This window comes from Lynx canadensis, chromosome A2 (assembly GCF_007474595.2).
Source record: "Lynx canadensis isolate LIC74 chromosome A2, mLynCan4.pri.v2, whole genome shotgun sequence".
NCBI lineage: Eukaryota > Metazoa > Chordata > Mammalia > Carnivora > Felidae > Lynx > Lynx canadensis.
Genome location: NC_044304.2, coordinates 69,614,490 through 69,634,431, shown reverse-complemented (window position 1 = coordinate 69,634,431; position 19,942 = coordinate 69,614,490). Strand labels below are relative to the sequence as shown.

The 19,942-nt window shown below is 41.4% G+C and overlaps 1 protein-coding gene across 1 annotated transcript in view; it reads right to left on the bottom strand.

Annotated features, from left to right (window-relative positions):
• Nucleotides 1–264: 264 nt before the first annotated feature.
• The window catches only part of LANCL2 (LanC like 2), a 61,359-nt gene continuing 41,681 nt past the window's right edge, over nt 265–19,942 (bottom strand). The window contains exons 5-9 of the mRNA XM_030307688.1: nt 19,141–19,287; nt 14,920–15,102; nt 6,585–6,761; nt 6,237–6,309; nt 265–2,881 (exon numbers count right to left, since the gene is read on the bottom strand). Coding sequence (XP_030163548.1) covers nt 2,775–2,881; nt 6,237–6,309; nt 6,585–6,761; nt 14,920–15,102; nt 19,141–19,287 — 687 coding nt within the window. The 3' untranslated portion in view covers nt 265–2,774. The remainder of the gene's footprint in view (nt 2,882–6,236; nt 6,310–6,584; nt 6,762–14,919; nt 15,103–19,140; nt 19,288–19,942) is intronic.

Sequence of the window (19,942 nt, the reverse complement as noted above, 5' to 3'; positions counted from 1 at the left end):
AGTGCAAAGGCCTGTCACACTATGCCAGCCACATAGATGCTGCTCTTACCATCACTGCCCAGGTTTCAGAGGGCCTTGGGATAGGAAAAGAATGCATGTGTAGAGACCTTCAGCAATCATCCCAGTGAATTATTCAGCACATCGTAAGGTGGGCACCCGCCACATTTTTAAGTGAACAATGAAATCTTCAGACTGGTGACCAATGCTCGTAACCGTCACCCTTAAATGCAGAGAAGAGGTGAAAACAAATGAAGATCCCACCAGTCATCATCACAAAACTGTCTTTACTAACAAAACCAAAGAACCCCACACACTTTTTCCAACATCAACTATTTTTTCTTCCAAATTTTAAAATGGTATTGTGCATACACGTAGTTGTTTCAACTCAGACACATTTTGAAGGACACAAAGAAATCAAGAAATCATTGTGAGATGTTTTGAGATCTAAATTCAGACCTACATCTATTAAACTGACTTCTGTGAGTCCTCTGCTCCTTGGCGTGGATGCCATCACTCTTCCGCCTTCAGGGACCAAGAGCTGGAACTGTCCTCAGGCAGCAGCTACGTGCCAGACGCCAGGAAGCGGGCTGACGTGGAGTCACAGAGCTGCACATCTGTGAACATCTAGTGGGTAAGTAGGAAGGTGTCAACCCAGCTGGGTTAAAAAAGAAAAAACCGTAAATAAAACCTCCGTTTATTCCACAAGTATTTTATCTTTCCCTCAGTACATTAGTCAGAAAGAAGCCTCGTGCTTATTTTTCAGACCTAGTGGGATGCCCAGGTGAGTCACCCTTGCTGTTTCTGGTCTGGAGACACGTGGCCAGAACCAGGACTTCCATGCGCTCCCTCTGGCTGAGACAGGCACAGCCCCTGTGCCGTCCCGCTGGCTTCCCCTGACAGAGCTTACAGCTGAAGCCCTGAGTGCCGCCATGAACGAGGCAGGCCAGACCTCGTAAGCTCTGTGTGTGCGGTTTGGGTGAGGTGGGTGGGAGGGAGGGTTGTTTGGCTGGGCTGTGATACCTGGTGGTGAGCTCTCCTACCAGATAGTCCCCCTCAACTCATTCAGGACAGCATACTGTGCCTGAGAAGTTCCTGAGCAGGCCCAGGGAGTTGGTGAAAATAGAACCATGAGGGTTTATACTCATGGAAGCCATCCACCTAGTTTGAGAGAAAATAGTCATGGGTTAGAAACAAGTATCTGCAATGAAGGGACCCATGAGGCATCATCTAGAAACTGAAGGTCATGTTAGGGTGCCGGCCCCACAAACAAGGCTCAGCAACATTCCGAGAATTGCATATGCATGAAGGAGATTTGTCTTCTACGTGGATATTCATGCTCCTTTATGAAAGGAGTGGACATGAGGGCTGATAAATGATTGGACGGTCCCTTACAGACCGGGACCAGATGACCAGAGAAACCTGCTTTTAGTCTTTTACAATCCATGCCTCAGCTCACAAGACGAGAAGTATGTAGAAGTCCTAGGCTACTCGTATTGTGATGACAAAAGTCTTCTAAAAACTGAAATCCACATGACAGAATTATTGAGGGTACAGTAATCGAAATGAATGCCCATTTTTTTTTTAGATAAAACATGTCAGACAAACACCGTCATTTTCTTGGTTAGAACACTATGTTTCCCATATGCATAAATGCAGACTAGGCCTTTTATGGTTAATATATTTCATCAAATGTGAGATTTCAATCACCCAAAAGTGTGCAAAAAATGACTACTCCTCCCAAATTTACACTGTGATAAGTTACCGAATTTTGAAATAAGTTTAATTGCAGGGACATGGGAACAGCTGAGTGTCTTTCCACTTATCACCATCTGGAATTGTATCCACGGAACTTATAATAAGTTATAATGCTGATAAAATTGAGGTGCAGTCTGTTTTAATATTAACCAAATCTAGAATTGCCAATGCTTAGTCATTGCTGTTTGATTTACAACATGGTCACGAAAGGCTTCCCTTGAATGTTCTCTGATTATCATGAAGTCCACTCCCCAGGCGTCCACTGCTTGGGATTGTAAGGAGCCTCTGGAACTTCACGTGGGAGCCGGAAACCCCTGCTGGGAATAGGGAGCCCCAGCTGGCCAGCAATGCATGCCCTGTGGCCTCTTAAAAGCACAAAGGGTGAACACAAAACACAAAGAGGGAGCGTTCAAGCACCTTGCGCAAAGGCTCAACCCCTGCCCCCAACCATTCCAGCAAAACCCCTTTAATTTGGTTGCTTTTCAATTTTTGGAGTGGTCTTTCCTTCATGCTTGTCTGAAAGGTTCTCATGGAAAATGCTGAAGAAGTAGCCCTAGGATGTCACCTTAGAGATTCTTTCGATAGATGAGAGACATACTACCTGACTATTCCCTGTCAGTACACAAGACACCTCACTTTAAATATTATATACAGAGAAGTGGCCGCTGCCGTACCCTCGTGTACGGTCAGCTCCGGGCTCACGGAAAGAGAAGGGCTTTCTGTTTAGAACAACTTACATTTGCAGACAACAAACACCAGAAACATGCAAATGCTACACAAGGCTGGACGTGAAGAATTCATATTTGACACCAGTGAGGGGAACACTGTTACAAAACGCCAAAGGGATGGTTTCTGTCGTTCATGCTCTAACTTGAGGGTCTCTGCAACGAAGGGGGTGCCTGTGAAGGTGTTTGCTTCTCTTTTTTTTTGTTTTGCCTTCTTCAGGATTCACAGTTGGCTCTGTGTCAGGCACTAACCAATCTGGCTTTTGGTCCAAACAGGTAGGTGTCTTAGCGGTCTCACTGCATCTTTTTATCCCTCTGCGAAGGGGCAAGTTCAAATGCTGGAAACCGTGATGTCTCTGGTACCAGGATGTCGGAGAGAAAGTGAATCGCCCCAGCCATGCCTGCAATGTAAAATGTAGATCCTTTTAGGAAAGGGCATGAGGGTAGAGTCTGAAAGAAAGTGGCCCTTAATCATTTCCTTTACCAGGGGCTGGAGGGATGTCGGAAAAGGTGCTGAGGATTTTACAGATGACTTCATAAAAAAACCAGAAAACAGTTTACCTCAAAAATCCTTATATCAGCACCCAGCAGGCAATGATACCAGTTTTCTTCCCTGCCTTACCTTTCCTAAAAATTGGGTTCTGGGTTTTAATCCCGTATCTTGAAACTTTACGATGAGCGCACAGAACAAATCAAAAAAGTTATGGGTGCTGCCAGTGTGCTATTTTAACCATAAAACTCCCTCTCTCACAGCTTTATTCTTATTTCAAACAAAAGGCTGCATTTCATATCTTCAAGTTTTAAGAATGTTAATTTTTTTAAGTTTTTAATTCCAGTGTAGTTAACATACAGTGTTATATTAGTTTTAGGTGTACAATACAGTGATTCAACAACTCTACACATTTCTGTGTTCATCAAAGTAAAGTGTATTCTTAACCCTTTCACCTACTTCACCCCCCTGCCACGGACTCAGCTCCGCTCTGGTAACCATCTGTTTATTCTCTATAGTTGAAGATTTGTTTCTTGGTTTCTCTCTTTTTCTTTTTGTTTTGTTTCTTAAATTCCACATATGAAATCATATAGTATTTGCCTTTCTCAGACTTATTTTGCTTAGCATAATACTCTCTAGCTCCATCCATGTCATTGAAAAGATTTCCTTCTTTTTGATGGCTGAGTAATATCTGTGTGTGTGTGTGTGTGTGTGTGTACTACTTTAAAATGTATGCTACTTGAAAATGAACTTTATTTTCATCAAAATCCACACTCCAAATCATCACTGCAGTCTGCACCAGCATTGGGCTTTCAACTGACCTATGGAGGGTGGGTGAGGAAGCCTGTTAGCTGGCTCCAGTCTCCAGACCCCTCAGGTCCCTTTTCAATAGAAAAATTCCTCCCTTAATTGGATTATTGTTTGCTTATAGTTCTTCTTTTGATGTAAAATGTACATGCAACGAAACACACAAGTCTTCAGTAGACTCACTCTGAATTTTGACAAATGTGCATACACTCGTGTAAACTAAACTCCTATCAAGAGATGTGGAAATTTCCATTACCACCCTCAGAAGTGCCTGTCCCTACCATCAACCCTGATGTGGACTGGTTTGGCCTGTTTCAGAACGTCCTGTGAATGGAGTCACATAGTACATAGCCTGTTGTGTCTGGCTTCTTGCCTCAATGATTCTGCAATTCATTCATGCTTTGTGTGTGTCATTGGCTGTTTTCCTACATTTCGGTTGTTCCCAGACTTCCCTGTAAGTTTTTGTTTGAAGGAAGGGTTCTAGGAAACCACTGACTTATTAGAACCCTCAGGAGGGGTCCTAGAGTGGCCAGGCTGAGATGAGCTTTGTTCTCTTGTTTTGGTGAGGGGGAGCAGCAGATTCACCTAGATGGAGCACTTGGGACGGAGAAAGTTCCAGAAGGGGTCATGGATGTCAGCATCCCTTTCAGCCTAGTAGTCTCCACACACGTATTCACTGTTACTACTTACCACCCATCCAACAAGAATCTATGCAGAGCCTACAGCCAGGCACTTGTGAGACACAGGGGAACAGATGAATCGGAGACCTTCCCAGCCTTTACGGAATTGTACACTCAAGACTTCGACCTCCTGGGGTTTTAGCTGCCATTAATAAACTTGAATGAACTCCATTTAGAGTTCAGGTATCAACTCTGTTGTATCTGATGCAAATACACTGCCGTTTTATGATGTAAAAGACTAAAACTTTTTTCCGAGAATTATTTTTTTATTATGATTTCTTTGAATATTAAAAGGATATTATCCTGTGAAAGATAAGAGCAAATGCTCTACTTTCTGCTCATATTTCTAATATGTGATTAAAAAATACTACCAATAGCAGAAATAGAACAGGGCATTTCACTACAGACAATTCAGACGTAAGAGGATAATAAAGAAGTACTATCACAGCTTTACACACATAAACTTAATGTCCTAGGTAAAGTGGAGCAGTGTCTCAAAAGCACAAACTGCTGAAACTTACCAAATATGAAATTGATAACTTGAACAACCCTATAAACTACTGAATAAACTGGACTTAGAGTTTAAAAACTCCCCAAACAAAAAATCTTTACGCCATAATTTAAGTTAGAATTAACACCAATTCTTCCACGAATTAATACACTATCTTTTCCAGAAAATAGAAAAGGATATTTCTCAAACCAGTTTATTAGGAATTAACTCTGATACCAAAACCAGACAAAGATGGTGCAAAAAAGGAAAAGTCTAAGCCAATATCTCTCACGAATATAGATGTGAAAATCCTCAACAAAATATTAGCAAATGCAATTCCGCAATATATAAAAAGACCAAATGAGGTTTATCCCACAAATGCAAAGCTAGCTTAATATTTAATAATCCATGATGTTAATAAGCTAAAGAAGGAAAAAAAATCACATAATCGTATCAACTGATGCAGAAAAAGCATTTGACAAAATTCAACACCACTTATTTGATTTAAAAAAATATTCAATCATTTATACCTTCTGAAGTTTACTTTGGAATTAATATAAGATGTACCTTTTAGAGCAACAAGTTATTAAAAGTTATCATCAATTTATCCTTTGCCCTTTGATTTCTGTGGCTTAAATGATAAATTATCCAATTCACACACACACACACACACACACACACACACACACACTATAAATGTAAAAAATGTAGGAGTCCTCTTCGTAGGATTTCTATTTTGTTTTCCTGAATTATATTCTCTAGCTTGTAGCAGAATTATTGTATTTCCTGTCATTGCTCATTCTTCAGAACTTTCTTCTGTACGCTATTATTTTTACCAACTACAACTACTTCTAACTGCTAATACTGTCGAGTTACTAATATCAATTATTCATACTTATTTATATATCTAAAATAGTTAAATGTATTTAAATAACTAAACATGTTTCCTGTGAATAGATCAATATTATACGTACACAACATAACAGATGAAATGCAGAGGAGCAAACTTCTTATTTCTTCTATTACTGACTAGCAAACATCCCATGTTCTGTCTGCATGTAGTCTTGACAAAAGATCAAGAAATATTTGAAGGACATTCGCAGGTACACAAAATAAGTAAGGCAAAGAGACTCATAATTTTCAGCAACAAACTACTTGGTTCAGGTTATTTTATGGTTGTGGAGGTATTATTCAAGTAAGAATAAATGGACTAGAACCAGTGCACAGGGACAGGGGGACCAAATTCACCCACCCACATATTTAAACCTAGCTTTTTTGCTCGCTCTTACCTTCAAAGAGAGAATAAGGTCTGTCAGGAATGCGGCACCCATGTGCTCCATATTCTAGACACCACTCTGCAAACTAAGAGGAAGCATATTTAAGAGCGGAGATTTCACTTGGTGAAAAGGCAACAAACAAGACATTGCAATGAATTCGCCAGGAATCTAATAAAGAAGATTCCCAGGCAACCAGAGAGGGGTCAACAGGGCACAGACAGGCTAGGGCATGGCTATGCCAGGAGAAGCAGGGGAGACCGTGGAGGGAGAAACAGGTTAAGAAAGGAGAGGAACTGTATTTTTGGATTTTGCGTACGCTTTCCCGAGTGTTCAAATGTTGTTTACATAAAGGCTCCTTACTTTGCAAGCTCGGTAGAGATACTTTTTGTCCTGTGTGAGATGGTACAGGGACAGGAAAGAATAGCCGTTCCCAGCCGTCCCATGGCAGATACCATAGCCCTTGCGAAGCAAACCTCGCTGCCAAATCACATCACTACACTCCATGGCTTCTTTCAGGTATTTCTCCTCCTTAAAGACCTGGGCAATGAAAAGTAAAGCAGTGTTAAAAAGATGTTTTGAGGGGTGCCTGGGTGGCTCAGTGGGTTAAGCGTTTGACTCTGGCTCAGGTCATGATCTCTCAGTCTGTGGGTTTGAGCCCCGTGTTGGGCTCTGTGCTGATAGCTCCAAGCCTAGAGCCTGCTTCGGATTCTGTGTCTCCCTCCCTCTCTGCCCCTCCCCCACTTGTGCTCTCTTTCTCTCTCTCAAAAATAAACAAACATTAAAAAAATTAAAAAAAAAAAAAGATGTTTTGAATGGTAAGTTAGTAAAATAGTTTCCTTTCTGGTTAGTAAATTACACAACATTAGGAAACCTGAAGTGGCTCCTGGGGTAAAATGAGCACCCCCAGCAACACCATGGTGCAGCACCTCACAATCTACCCATCTCTTCCCCTTGTCCTCCTAGTTCAGGCTTCTGCAAAAGTAATTCTAAAATTTAGTTTAAAAAATCAGAATAAAAGATGTCAGAAAAAAAAATGGGGCACCTGGGTGTCTCAGTTGGTTAAGCGCCTGGCTCTTGATCTCAGCTCAGGTCATGGTCTCGTGGTTTGTGGGTTTGAGCCCCATATCGGGCTCTGTGCGGACCATGTGGAGTTTGCTTAGGATTCTCTCTCTCCCTCTCTCTGCCCCTTCCCCACTCTCTCTGTCTCTCTCTCAAAATAAATAAACTTAAAAAAAAAAAAAAGCTACCAGAAACTCTTTGGTAAGACGTTTTGACGAATACTCAACATCCTGGGTCAGCCACATTATCAGTAAGACCCTGATGGCCTGGCACTATCAGGGCGGGCGAGATCTGTCATGATCTATCACAGGGAAACCCGCACACAGCCTCCTGCTGGAGCAGACATGCCTGGGTTGCAGAACTTAATGGCACTGATTCCACTTAGCGGTTTATATGGACAGACACAAACGAGCTCAGCAAAGACAAATGCCTGGTAAGAGGAAGCTGTTTTTTTTTGCCTCCTCATATTCCCTTTTAAACTGTCTTCTCTTTCTCCTCACATTTCATTAATTTTGTTTCTATAGTCCTTCCCTCGGAATCTGCTGTCTGTAATCTCCACTTGCTTATCACCTCATTCCATTCTACTGCAAATGAGTTTTGGGCAATGAATTAGAGGCAAGGGGGTCATTAGAGCTGATCTTTTTAGGGGTAGCAAATAGGATTCATCTACTTGTCAGTGATTAGTAGTGACCTCAAAGAAAAAAAAAAGGGTGAACTGTGTGAATCAGGGTCTGTAGAGGGTAGGAGGAGGGAAAAGAGAGGGTCATTTGCATGTTACTCACTATTCCTGATCAAGAGTCTGTTTACCAGAGTCAGATGCAAGACTAACCCATGAAAGCCATTTGAGATGTGGGCTCTGGGGTCAGACTGCCTGAGTTGGAATCTCAGCTCTGTGTGGCCTTGGACAAATCACTGAACTTCTTAGGTCTGTTTTCTCAACTATAAAAGGATACTATTTCCTCACCTCAGTGGCTTCTTATGCGTATTAATGACACCAAGTCAATCAGATGGGGGGGAAAAGTCTTTTCAATAAACAGTGTAGAAAGAATCAGATTTCCTGATGCTTAACAAACAAAGAACCTCTCTTGGGCTTCCTGGGTGGGTCAGTCACTTAAGCATCTGCATTCGGCTCATTCGGCTCAGGTCATGATCTTGGGTTCGTGAGTTCAAGCCCCGCATCGGGCTCTGTGCTGACAGTTCGGAGCCTGGAGCCTGCTTCAGATTCTGTCTCCCTCTCTCTCTGCCTTTCCCTCGCTCACACTGTCTCTGTCTCTCTCTCAAAAATAAACATTAAAAAAATTAAAAGCAAAAGCAAAGACACACTCTTCTTACCTCACATGCACAATCCTAATATACAAAATATACACGTAACATACAAAAGTTAACTGGAGATAGTTCATAGTTCTAAATGTAAAATCTAAATCTGTGCAGTTTGTAGGAGAATATTCTCTGTATAATCTGGGGGTAAGTAAAATTTTGTGACAACTGATAAAGGGAAATCTCACTAAAGTGGAGTTGGGAGGTTAGAAGGGAAAAGCCTCAGCACTAAAGTCCCTTCCAGGAAGGCTTGTCAATTCCAGACCCCACCAGAAGAGGAAACAGAAAAGAATCATCAATTACAGGCCCCAACAGGGAATAAGGTTCATTGCGTCTTCTACAAGAAATCGACTACCCCTGCAACGCAGCCAATGAGAAGCTGTCATCACTCTGAACTCTTGCTTTTTCCTAATGGACTTACATTCAAAACAAGTCCTCCCCCTTCCTCCTTCTCCATAACACGGTTCTCTCCTTTGTTGGACTTGCCTGTGGTTTTGCCATAGCCTGCACATGCCAGGATGTAATTCTCTGCTGTTCTTGAATAAGCCCATTTTGCTGGTAAAATAACTGGCTGTTTTATTTTTTAGCTTAACAATTTCTTAGACAAGACACAAAAAGAAATTACCATTAAAAACACTTGATAAAACACAGACTTTATCAGAATCGAAAACTCTCTTCATCCAGAGATACCATAAAGATGATGATTAGGTCAACTATAAAATTATTTCCAAACCATATAACCTGACAAAGACTTGTAACAGAAGATACGGAGAATTCTTACAGCCCAGTAATAAAAAGATAAAAGAATAAAACAACATGGGAAAAAGAAATGAAGAGATAATTTAACAAAGGAAGATATACAAATCACCCATGAACAGGCAAATCTGCTCATCATTAATCTTTAGGAAGATGCAAATTACAACTACAATGAAATAGCCACCAGAATAAAATCAAAATGACTTAGAATACCAACTGTTGCCAAAGATGAGGAGAACCCTCTTCCACTGCTGATGGGACTATAAAAGGCGCAACTATTACTCTGTGCAAAGCATTGGCAGTTTCTTACAAAACTGCAGCTACTTTCTGATCAGCATTTCTACTCCCAGGTATTGGCCCCAAAGACCTGTACAAGTGTTCATCGCAGCTTATTCATTAAAATAAGTGAAACTGGAAAACAAATTAATAAACTGTGCTATGTTTATGGAAGTGACTTTTAAACTTAGGAAGGTATCATGATCTTGAGGAAGGAGGAAAGAAAGTAGAGTCTGAAAGAATCTCTCCAGGTGAGTCTGATATGCACCCCTAAGTATTCCATATTTCAAATAATTGACTTACAAAGGAGCCTCTGGAACACAGTTTATATGAAAACATTTTCTGATGCATGGTCAACAGCTGACCATCAGGGAGCATTTCTGCTAGAATTCTATTCTGGGGTTTTCGGTGCCAGCACGTAGGTACAGAAGTAGGGAAGGCATAGTGGTTTCACACTTGAGCGTGAAATCGAAACATTACGTTGATACCACTTTGGTATGATTTACATGGTTTTTGTTGGCATCGTATTTGTAAATACCTTTCCAAATACAATTTTCATCTGACCAATGTTGGCATTTGTTTATAGTGGCTGAATCCATACAAACTGCTAATACCAGAGGGTCCATATGTGTAGTTAGAAGAAGGTAGAATTTGTTATCATTACCTGTAATTTACTGTCAGATAATCAAGAACTGATTATAACTATTCAGCAAAATAGCTTCCAGCTATAGTGTCTACAAACATAATTTGTTAGAAAGTCATTTGAAATTAATAAAATTCCTAACACAGCATATTGTTAAGACCCTGACATTTTTTTCAAGGATCATCTAAACTACTATAGAATTTTAAATTAACAAATAATACATGTTCATACAAAGTGGAGTACACTCAACTACCCACTGCAACTTGATTAGCATCTATAGGAAGGGAAAACAAATTAAGTGAGCCTCCACTCAATTTATAGTTTTTTTTAAGTTTATTTATTTATTTTGAGGGGTGGGTGGGGAGGGAGGGGACAGAGAGAGAGAGAGAGAGAGAGAGAGAGAAAAGGTGAGCAGGGCAGGGACAGAGAGAGAGAGGGAAAGAGAGAGAATCTCACTGTCAGCGCTGACACTGATGCTGGGCTTGAACTCAGAAACTATGAGATCATGACCTGATCCGAAATCAAGAGTTGGACATAGAACCAACTGAGCCACCCAGGTGCTCCTATAGTTTCATGTGTGAAGGATATTAATAAATTTTCAAATACATGAAAGCCTTATGCTTTCATAAGCATTCTTGAAGAACTTATGAGTTGACATGCCAGCATGAGAATCTGTTGAAAACTTATTACACACAATGTAAGCACTTCCTAATTCTGAGACCCCTTCAATGAACGCAGACCCTCTTGAGTTAACAAAAACATGAGAGAAAATGGTGCCTAGAGCTGTGTTTCTCTAGCTTTGCACTTCCAACCCCGCTCCTGCTCACACCACCCTCTGTCTCGGCCAAACAAAAATCTCACCCTCTACTCTCTGACTCTGAAAATATATTTTTACCCCTAATTGTAAAACTATGTTCTAGAAGCCTTTTCTTTTTTTTTTTTTTTTTCAACTTTTATTTATTTTTGGGACAGAGAGAGACAGAGCATGAACGGGGGAGGGGCAGAGAGAGAGGGAGACACAGAATCGGAAACAGGCTCCAGGCTCCGAGCCATCAGCCCAGAGCCCGATGCGGGGCTCAAACTCCCGGACCGCGAGATCGTGACCTGGCTGAAGTCGGAGGCTTAACTGACTGCGCCACCCAGGCACCCCTAGAAGCCTTTTCAAATTGCCATTGATGCCCTCTTCCCCAAAAGATTCTGGTGTTTCTCGCCCTCATGTTTGACTGGTGATGTAAATGGACAAAATTAAGTTTTAGTGATGAAGAATGGGATCTTAACGGGTTTTGCTCCACACTTTCTAGAAGACAGGAATTTCTGTGTTGGAATAAGCAGGGCAAGGACAGGCGTTCAAATGATATTCTGAGTGAAAGCCGCACAGGCAGCAGGGGGTCTGTGCCACCTGTGGCACAACCAGGAGCAGAGCTCTGCTACGTGTGACCAGCACAGGTGCAAACGGATGGTGGTGACGGTCAGCAGGGCTAATAGACATGGACCTCCCCAGGATGACGGCCCCGCTGGAAGCCCTGACGCCTCATTACTGCTTCCCACTGGCTCGGGTGGGGGTGGGGGAGACCCTCAGAAGCCAAGACTATGGGCCACCAGGAGTGCCCCCCTCTACAGTTTATCCCCTTTAATGTGAAAGAGAAAAGGGAGTCTGGCAAACAAAAGCTTTCATATTTTAACAAAGTCCTACATCTGTTTTGAATATCAGAGTGTCCTTGTTTGTCAACAATATACTTAGATATTATGGTTGGATATTTATAATATTATAAACTTATCTCTATGTCACTGAAGTTCCAATGATTGCTCTAGAGCTCCAATACAGGGAGGCAGTGACTTGAACAAAATTCTGTTTTAATTTAAAGGCTGAGGTATTAATAGTTAAGAAGACGAATCATTAAATTCGTCTGATTTCCAGTGTATTTCATTGTGCCTTGCTCTTACCAAATATCCTAACTTTCTATTTTCTTGAATGCTCATACCTGAATTTTATATTATTTGAATATTTTAGCTATTACTATTGTAGGGAGACTAAAAGATTCTGAAAAATTTGACTAAATTATGAGAGATACATAGTCAGTCACAAGAGGAAAATAAAACTGATTCAGAGACCAGTTCTCTTGTTATTTTCAGGTAGAAATGTGAATTCTGCTTCATTAATTCCATCTACTTCCTCAAAACTAAGGGATTTTGCCAAAACACTAATCAATCTTTGTGATTATTGTCATATACTTTGATATATGAGCAACAACCTCCAACATCAAATATTATAAATAAAAATGTATTTAAAAAATAAAATTATGAAAAAAGCATTGGTTACAATCCAATTAAAAAATGCACAGAGGGCGTAACTGGGTGGCTCAGTCAGTTATGATCTCATGGTTTGTAAGATGGAGTCCTGTGTTGGGCTCTGCTGCTGACAGTACAGAGGCTGCTTGGGATTCTTTCTCTCCCTCTGTCTCTGCCTCTTCCTTGCTTGTGCTCTCTCTCTCAAAATCAACAAATAAACTTATAAAAAAAAGGGCAGAGGATTTGAATAGACATTCTTCCAAAGAAGACATACAGATTGCCAACACAAATGAAAAGATGCTCAACATCACAAATCATCAGGGAAACAGAAATCAAAACCACAACGAGATATCACCTCACACCAGTGAGAATGGCTAAAATAAAAAAGACAAGAAATAACAAACGTTGGAGAGGATGTAGAGAAGAAAAAACCTTGTACACTACTGATGGGAATGTAAATTGGTTTAGCCACTATGGAAAACAGTATGGTGGTTCCTCAAAAATTTTAAAATAGAGATACCATATGATCCAATAATTCTACTATTAAATATTTACCCAAAGAAAACAAAAACACTAATTCAAAAAGGTATGTGTACTCTATGTCTATTGCAGCATTATTTATAATAGCTAAGAGGGTGTGCACGGAGCTTACTTCAAACAAACAAAATCAAACATGAATCTAAGACAAAAGATAAATCCATCTGAAACTTAAAGTTACACAGAAAAAAGAATTAAAAAAAAAAAGTGATTAGGGGTGCCTGGTTAAGTCGGTTAAGCGTCCGACTCCGTCTCAGGTCATGATCTCGTGGTCCGTGAGTTCAAGCCTCGCGTCGGGCTCTGTGCTGACAGCTCAGAGCCTGGAGCCTGTTTCAGATTCTGTGTGTGTGTGTGTCTCTCTCTCTGCTCCTGCTCATGCTCTGTCTCTGTCTCAAAAATAAGTAAAAACATTTAAAAAAATTTATAATAGCTAAGATATGGAAGCAACCTAAGTGCCCAGTGATACACAAATGGATAAGAAAGATGTGGTATGTTTGTGTTTTTTTATATATATATATATATATATATATATATATATATATATAAAATATATAATGGAATATTACTCAGCCACATAAAAGGATGAAATCATGCCATCTGGGACAACATGGATGGACCATCAAGGTATTGTGCTAAGTGGAATAAGTCAGACTGAGAAAGGCAAATACCATATGATTTCACTTGTATGTGGACTCCAAACAGAAAAATGAATAAAATAAAGAGCAGAATCAGACCTGCAAATACAGAGAACTGATGGTTGCCCAGGGGGAGGAGGTGGGGCGACGGGCAACATGGGTGAAAGAGAGTAGGAGATACGGGCTTCCAGCTGGGGGGTAAGTCACAGGAATAAAAGGCACAGCCTAAGGAATAGAGTCCAAGATACTATACAAGTGTTGTATGGTGACAGATGGTAGCCGCACTTGTGGTGAGCCTGGGAGAACATATAGACTTGTGGAATCACTATGTTGTACACCTGAAACGAATACAACATCGTGTGTCGACTATGTTCAAATAAAAAATTAAAAAAGTAATAAAATGTGTTAAGTCTCCTAAAAAACGTGCTTGGAAACATTTTTTCTCTGAGAACATCCATTATTTTTTCCAAGAAAGGACAAAACACTTAAGGGTTATAGAATATAGTAAGCTGTTTGTAAATTCAACTTCTATGTAATAAAATATTAAGAAAACACATTTAAAAAACACCAGAAAACAAAGAAGCAGCACTGTTTGCTTTCAACTTAGAAGATAATTCTTAGTCCAGGAGAGAAATCAAATGTATTCTTAATATTGTGCCCAAATGCATCTGGACAGTACCAGAAGAAATCAGTAAAGGTACTGCCTATTTTCAGATAATATTCCGTATGTGTAAAACTTTGAACATCACACCCATCCCTTATGAATAATTTTATAACAATTTTAAACTCAAATTTAAAAGCCCCTGAATAAGCATCATCGTCCAGCAATAAAGGCTTATTCAAGCAAGAAAATAAAATGATGGGAAGTCAAACAAAAAAGCATTTGGTTATAATAGTGCCTATTGCCTTACTGGATATTCACACTCAGGATAAAAATCATTACTCTGCCCTTGGCTAGATTTTCTTTTACAAGTGAATATAATCGCTGTCAACACACACACACTTATAGCTCCAACCATAGGAGTGACCAAGTGAAACAGGGAGACTTCATTTTGTAAAAACATTAATTCTAAAAAGCTTTTAGTTTGCAATCAAATGTGCTGGCCAAAATCTAACTGAGAACCTGGTGGAAAAACTGAAGCTCTGAACAGTAAATGCTTGTGGTACACATGGGAGTACTGACCTTGTAAGCCTGCGTAAGCATGTGGATGACGCCCGGGGCACCATGGCACCAGTGGACCAAGCGATCGGTCTCATTGCTTAACGACGAAGGGTAATTCCCAGATCGGAATCTCTTGTGGCGCACGTAATCAATACTAGGTTTCACCATTTCTGTCAAGGTCTCTTGGTCCACTTTTGCTGCTGGCTTTAAACAAATAAAAACAAAACATTTAATTTCTTTTTCCTTATGTCTTTTTTAAAAATTTTTTTTTTTCAACGTTTATTTATTTTTGGGACAGAGAGAGACAGAGCATGAACGGGGGAGGGGCAGAGAGAGAGGGAGACACAGAATCGGAAACAGGCTCCAGGCTCTGAGCCATCAGCCCAGAGCCCGACGCGGGGCTCGAACTCACGGACCGCGAGATCGTGACCTGGCTGAAGTCGGACGCTTAACCGACTGCGCCACCCAGGCGCCCCACCTTATGTCTTTTTTAAGCCTTTGTACTGTAGCTAGTATAATAAAGCATCGATTACCTGGAATACTGAGGAGCATCTAAAATTAAAATTAATTCAATTATCTGGTTATTTAAGAGTTGGATAGACCTTTTGTTTCAATTTTTTTCGACGTTGAAGACAGTCCGAAGGCCATCTGCTGGAGAATTCCCTCTTGCTCAGGGTAGGCCTTCACCTGACTGGATGAGGCCCACCCACACTGCGGAGGGCAAACTTCTTTACTAGAAGAAGTCCATGCATTCGTAAGAGTGCCAACAACACCGACTCCATCTTGTTCACGTTTGCTCAGGGACCTCTCTTGTGGCCGTGAATTTTGGGCCACTTGGAGATTAATATACATTCCTTAGAAATAACTGCTGCGGCAAGGATGGGGGAAGCCTGTTTTAGCCTCCCAGGAGTCTGTCAGAGATAACACAGTGTTTCCCCTTCCTGATGCACAGGTGGGGCCCTGAGATCTCACTAAAGGGTAGCTGCCCATTAGGTGTGTGCAAGCCCTTTGAGGTGTGTGGAAACCCTCTGATCTCACTGCAACACTCTTCTGCATGTCCTCTCCCTCCACAAAATCTACGGACTAAGGTCTGGACTTTGCAGAAAATAATTTTGCAGGTGCCATGGATCATCCCTTACTGACACTCCCCCCCACCCACCCCGACCCTCGTCAGTAAGGTACCCTGGAGAAAAGTCTGTGTAAACTCCATGGAGTGGCCTACTTTGTTTTCTGCCTTCTCAGTTGGGGGATACTTTACCATCCCTTCCCTTACGTTCTAACACCATTCAATTTTTTTTTAATGTTTATTTATTTTTGAGAGACAGAGAGAGAGACAGAGAGAGAGTGAGTGAGTGAGTGGGAGAGGGGCAGAGAGAGAGGAAGACACAGAATTTGAGCCAGATGTGGGGCTCGAACTCATAAATGGTGAGATCATGACCCGAACTGAAGTCGATGCTTAACCAACTGAGCCACCCAGGCGCCCCTACACCATTTAAATGTAAATCTCACCCCAAATACCCTCATAGAAACATCTAGAAGAATGTCTGACCACATACCTGGACACTTTGGCCCAGCCAAACTGAAACACAGTATTAACTATCAGAGACAGCTAGCTAACATTTTTAGTGGGAACTTTGAAACACCTGTATCTGTAGACCTTTACCTGAGCGGTTTCTCCAAAAACAACCAAAACATCCCACTTCAACCCCCCTCGTGAGGTGAAGGCAGTGATGCCAACGGGTAAGAGAGGCGGTAGTGCGTGATGCTGGCCGTGGGGACAGGGAGGTCTCCCCTCACACCCTGAAGACATCCAGCCAAGCCCCCTGTATTCAGTTCTACGCTTCACTTCAACTGTCCTCTACACCGGCTTTCTTGAATTGAAAGATCTGGTTCGGTTTCTCCAGGCCATTTCCTTTTGTCTCCAATAGGAGTTAGGGGAGGGCCAGTCACTGTGCAGGGTGATCTTATCGGCAGAAGTCCAACTGCTCTGTATAAAGTTTTCAAAGAAGCCCCCTCGCTGCCCAAACACCATGCCCCACACGCACATGTCTCTCGGTCTTTGATAGTAACGGCACATTAAGTTCCTGAGTGCTGGGTTTTACAGGACAAACCAGCTTGCTTCTTGCTGGCATCCTCTTCTTGAGACACCTATGTGTGATCTTGCTCTGTCCTGCCTGGTCACCTGCCATTCTTTCATCTACTCTCAGTCTACACATTTGTAGTCTGGGGCTCCAGATGTGTCCTAGTCTCATCAAGGAAGTTAGGTTTCTGGTTTATTGTTGTCCTTGCTGTTTTGGGATGATTTTCAAGAGGAGAAATGTGTTTATTCTGCCATCTTGAAAGTAGAGTTTCAGTCATGTTTTAAAAGTTTTTTGTGTGTACTGTTGTGACAGCCTTCCAAATGAAACTGCATGGGAGAACCTTCCACCGCCACACTGACCCACGGCTGCATGGTAGACTGGCACTAAACGCAGGGGTGGTGGGGGAAGAGCCGCGTGTACCTGGCCCTTGTGAGCGAGCTTTGGCACACAGCTGCTTAGGAGATTGCTACAAGAAAACCGACGCTGATTTCCATACAGAATTCTGGGTAAATAATGGTGCCATGTTCTTCACTTTAAAAGCAGACAAAGGGACAATTTTGTGACCTGTGTTTCTCTCAAGGAAACCCTTATTATCTAACAAAATTAACCTAGACACCTCAATCTAAACTAAGTGATGTCTTATTGGTGTGGTTTTCATATGGTTATGATTCCCATAAGGGTGTCACTTAAGAAGAAAAGTTTCAAAAGCTAGTGTCAAAACATTTTTCTGGGGAAACAGAAAACACACACAAATCACCAACTTCCCAGAATAGCAGTGCTATTTTTTTTTTTTTTTATTTTATTATTATTTTTTTTTTAATTTTTTTTCAACGTTTATTTATTTTTGGGACAGAGAGAGACAGAGCATGAACGGGGGAGGGGCAGAGAGAGAGGGAGACACAGAATCGGAAACAGGCTCCAGGCTCTGAGCCATCAGCCCAGAGCCCGACGCGGGGCTCGAACTCACGGACCGCGAGATCGTGACCTGGCTGAAGTCGGACGCTTAACCGACTGCGCCACCCAGGCGCCCCAACAGTGCTATTTTTAAATGAAATGCAATTCTAGTTACTTTGGAAACACGTGTCTGCACTATAAAGAAAATTCACGAATTGGAGTATATGTTTTATTTTTCAAGAATAAACAACGACAACTAGTTACCAGAAAATGGGGGTTTAGCCCTGTTTAAATATGAATTTCCCTTAGTGATAGAGTAAGTTTTTGAAAAAAATTTTTTTAATTTTTGAGAAAGAGAATAGTATCAGTGGGGGAGGGGCAAAGGGAGAGGGAAACATAGAATCCGAAGCAGGGCTCCAGGCTCCAAGCTGTCAGCATAGAGCCCGACATGGGGCTCGAACTCACAAACTGTGTGATCATGACCTGAGCCAAAGTTGGACGCTTAACCAACTGAGCCACCAGGTGCCCCATGATGGAGTAGGCTTTCAAAAAGGATGTGAAGTAAAATTTTTAAAAAGAAGTATAAAGATTTTTAGTAAAAAAGATCTAAATTCTAATAATCCATGCTCCTTGACTTACCAGCTTCACGATTTTCAGCATTAATTAACTACTCTTTTATGGGTGTGGTAGATAAAGAAAGGTTTAATTAAAGAAAAAAAAAGTAGGCTGTGTCTACAGGGGGGAAGGGAGGTCCAGGCCATGGGGCTGGAAGCAGGTTGAAGCAATATTTGGGGTGGGGTCTCTGCCTGCCTGATGGAAGTGAGTATTTAATTCAGCAGATGTCACGGATGATTGAGAGACCAGATCATCGCGACAACAGTAAACTAGTTGAAAATTTAGAACACAACTGACACCAAGTTGGGGGTATCTGAAAGAGAAAGTCTCTACCCAGTCTGGATGCTGGAGGCTTTTTCTGCTTCCCTCCATTCAAAGAGTTCCTACTACAATGAGCAGAAAGACATAGAAGAAAAATGCGGGCAGCAGGCACCTCACTAACCCAGTACAAAAGTGCATGCAGGACGCACACTCTTGGACTTCACTGCTTGGGGTTCATGAAGCAGAGCATAAATATCCATGATTCAGTGTAGGATCCTTATTTAATTTCAGTCTGCTGGATTTACACTAACATTTCAGGCCCCATTTCCCATCTGATCAAATATTTTATACTGTAGTCACTGTATTGGTATTCCAGAGTATTCCTATTTACCTGCATTAACATGTAGTAGATTCCAGCCATGCCGTGGGCTGCTCCAACGTACTGCTTCCTGTGCCACTGATACAACAGCGGACAGCGCTCAGCCTTCCTTTCTTCCCTTGACAGGGTCTTGCCTGATTCAATAATGGCATTGACTACCTACGGAGATTACGAAGACAGCGTTAAGTATCTTGTTTTTGTCTAATTAACAACATGTCTTTACATAGATTACTTAATCCAAAAATCTGTAAGCAGTGAATAGCACCGTTATCTTTACTTTATAAATTAATAAATAGAGGCAGAGAGAAATCAGAAGACAATCTCAGAGTAGAAAAAGACATCAGGGAGTCAAACCAAGAAATTAAAAGTTCTTTGCGTGAACAGTTCACTGGAATCTAGAAAAACTTCCTAAAAGAACTTTCCCAGACTGCTTAGTTGCCTTGTAACTTCAATGTTTTCTCCAAAAGACCGGCCCTACATCTTCCAGGAAAGGCTGGAGGAACTGGCCTTATTTATGAACGGCTAATGAAATGCCCGCAGCATGCAGGGTTTTAGTTAAATCCAAAGAATATCATACCTGTAATGACTACATGGCAAAGACACAAACCGTTTCCTCATATCCTCTCTCCCCTCATACTTTTGGTAACAGTGCTCCAAGTTTTCGCTGGGCACCTGGGCTCTGAGCTACAGACAGACACGGTCCTCTGAACAAGTTCTGGCAGTGAAGTGTGAGCAGGAGTGAAGCAGACAACCTCTAGATTGTGGCCTTAAAAAACAAGCTGCTTTGCTGCTCAAGTAGCTTGGGTCTTGCAGA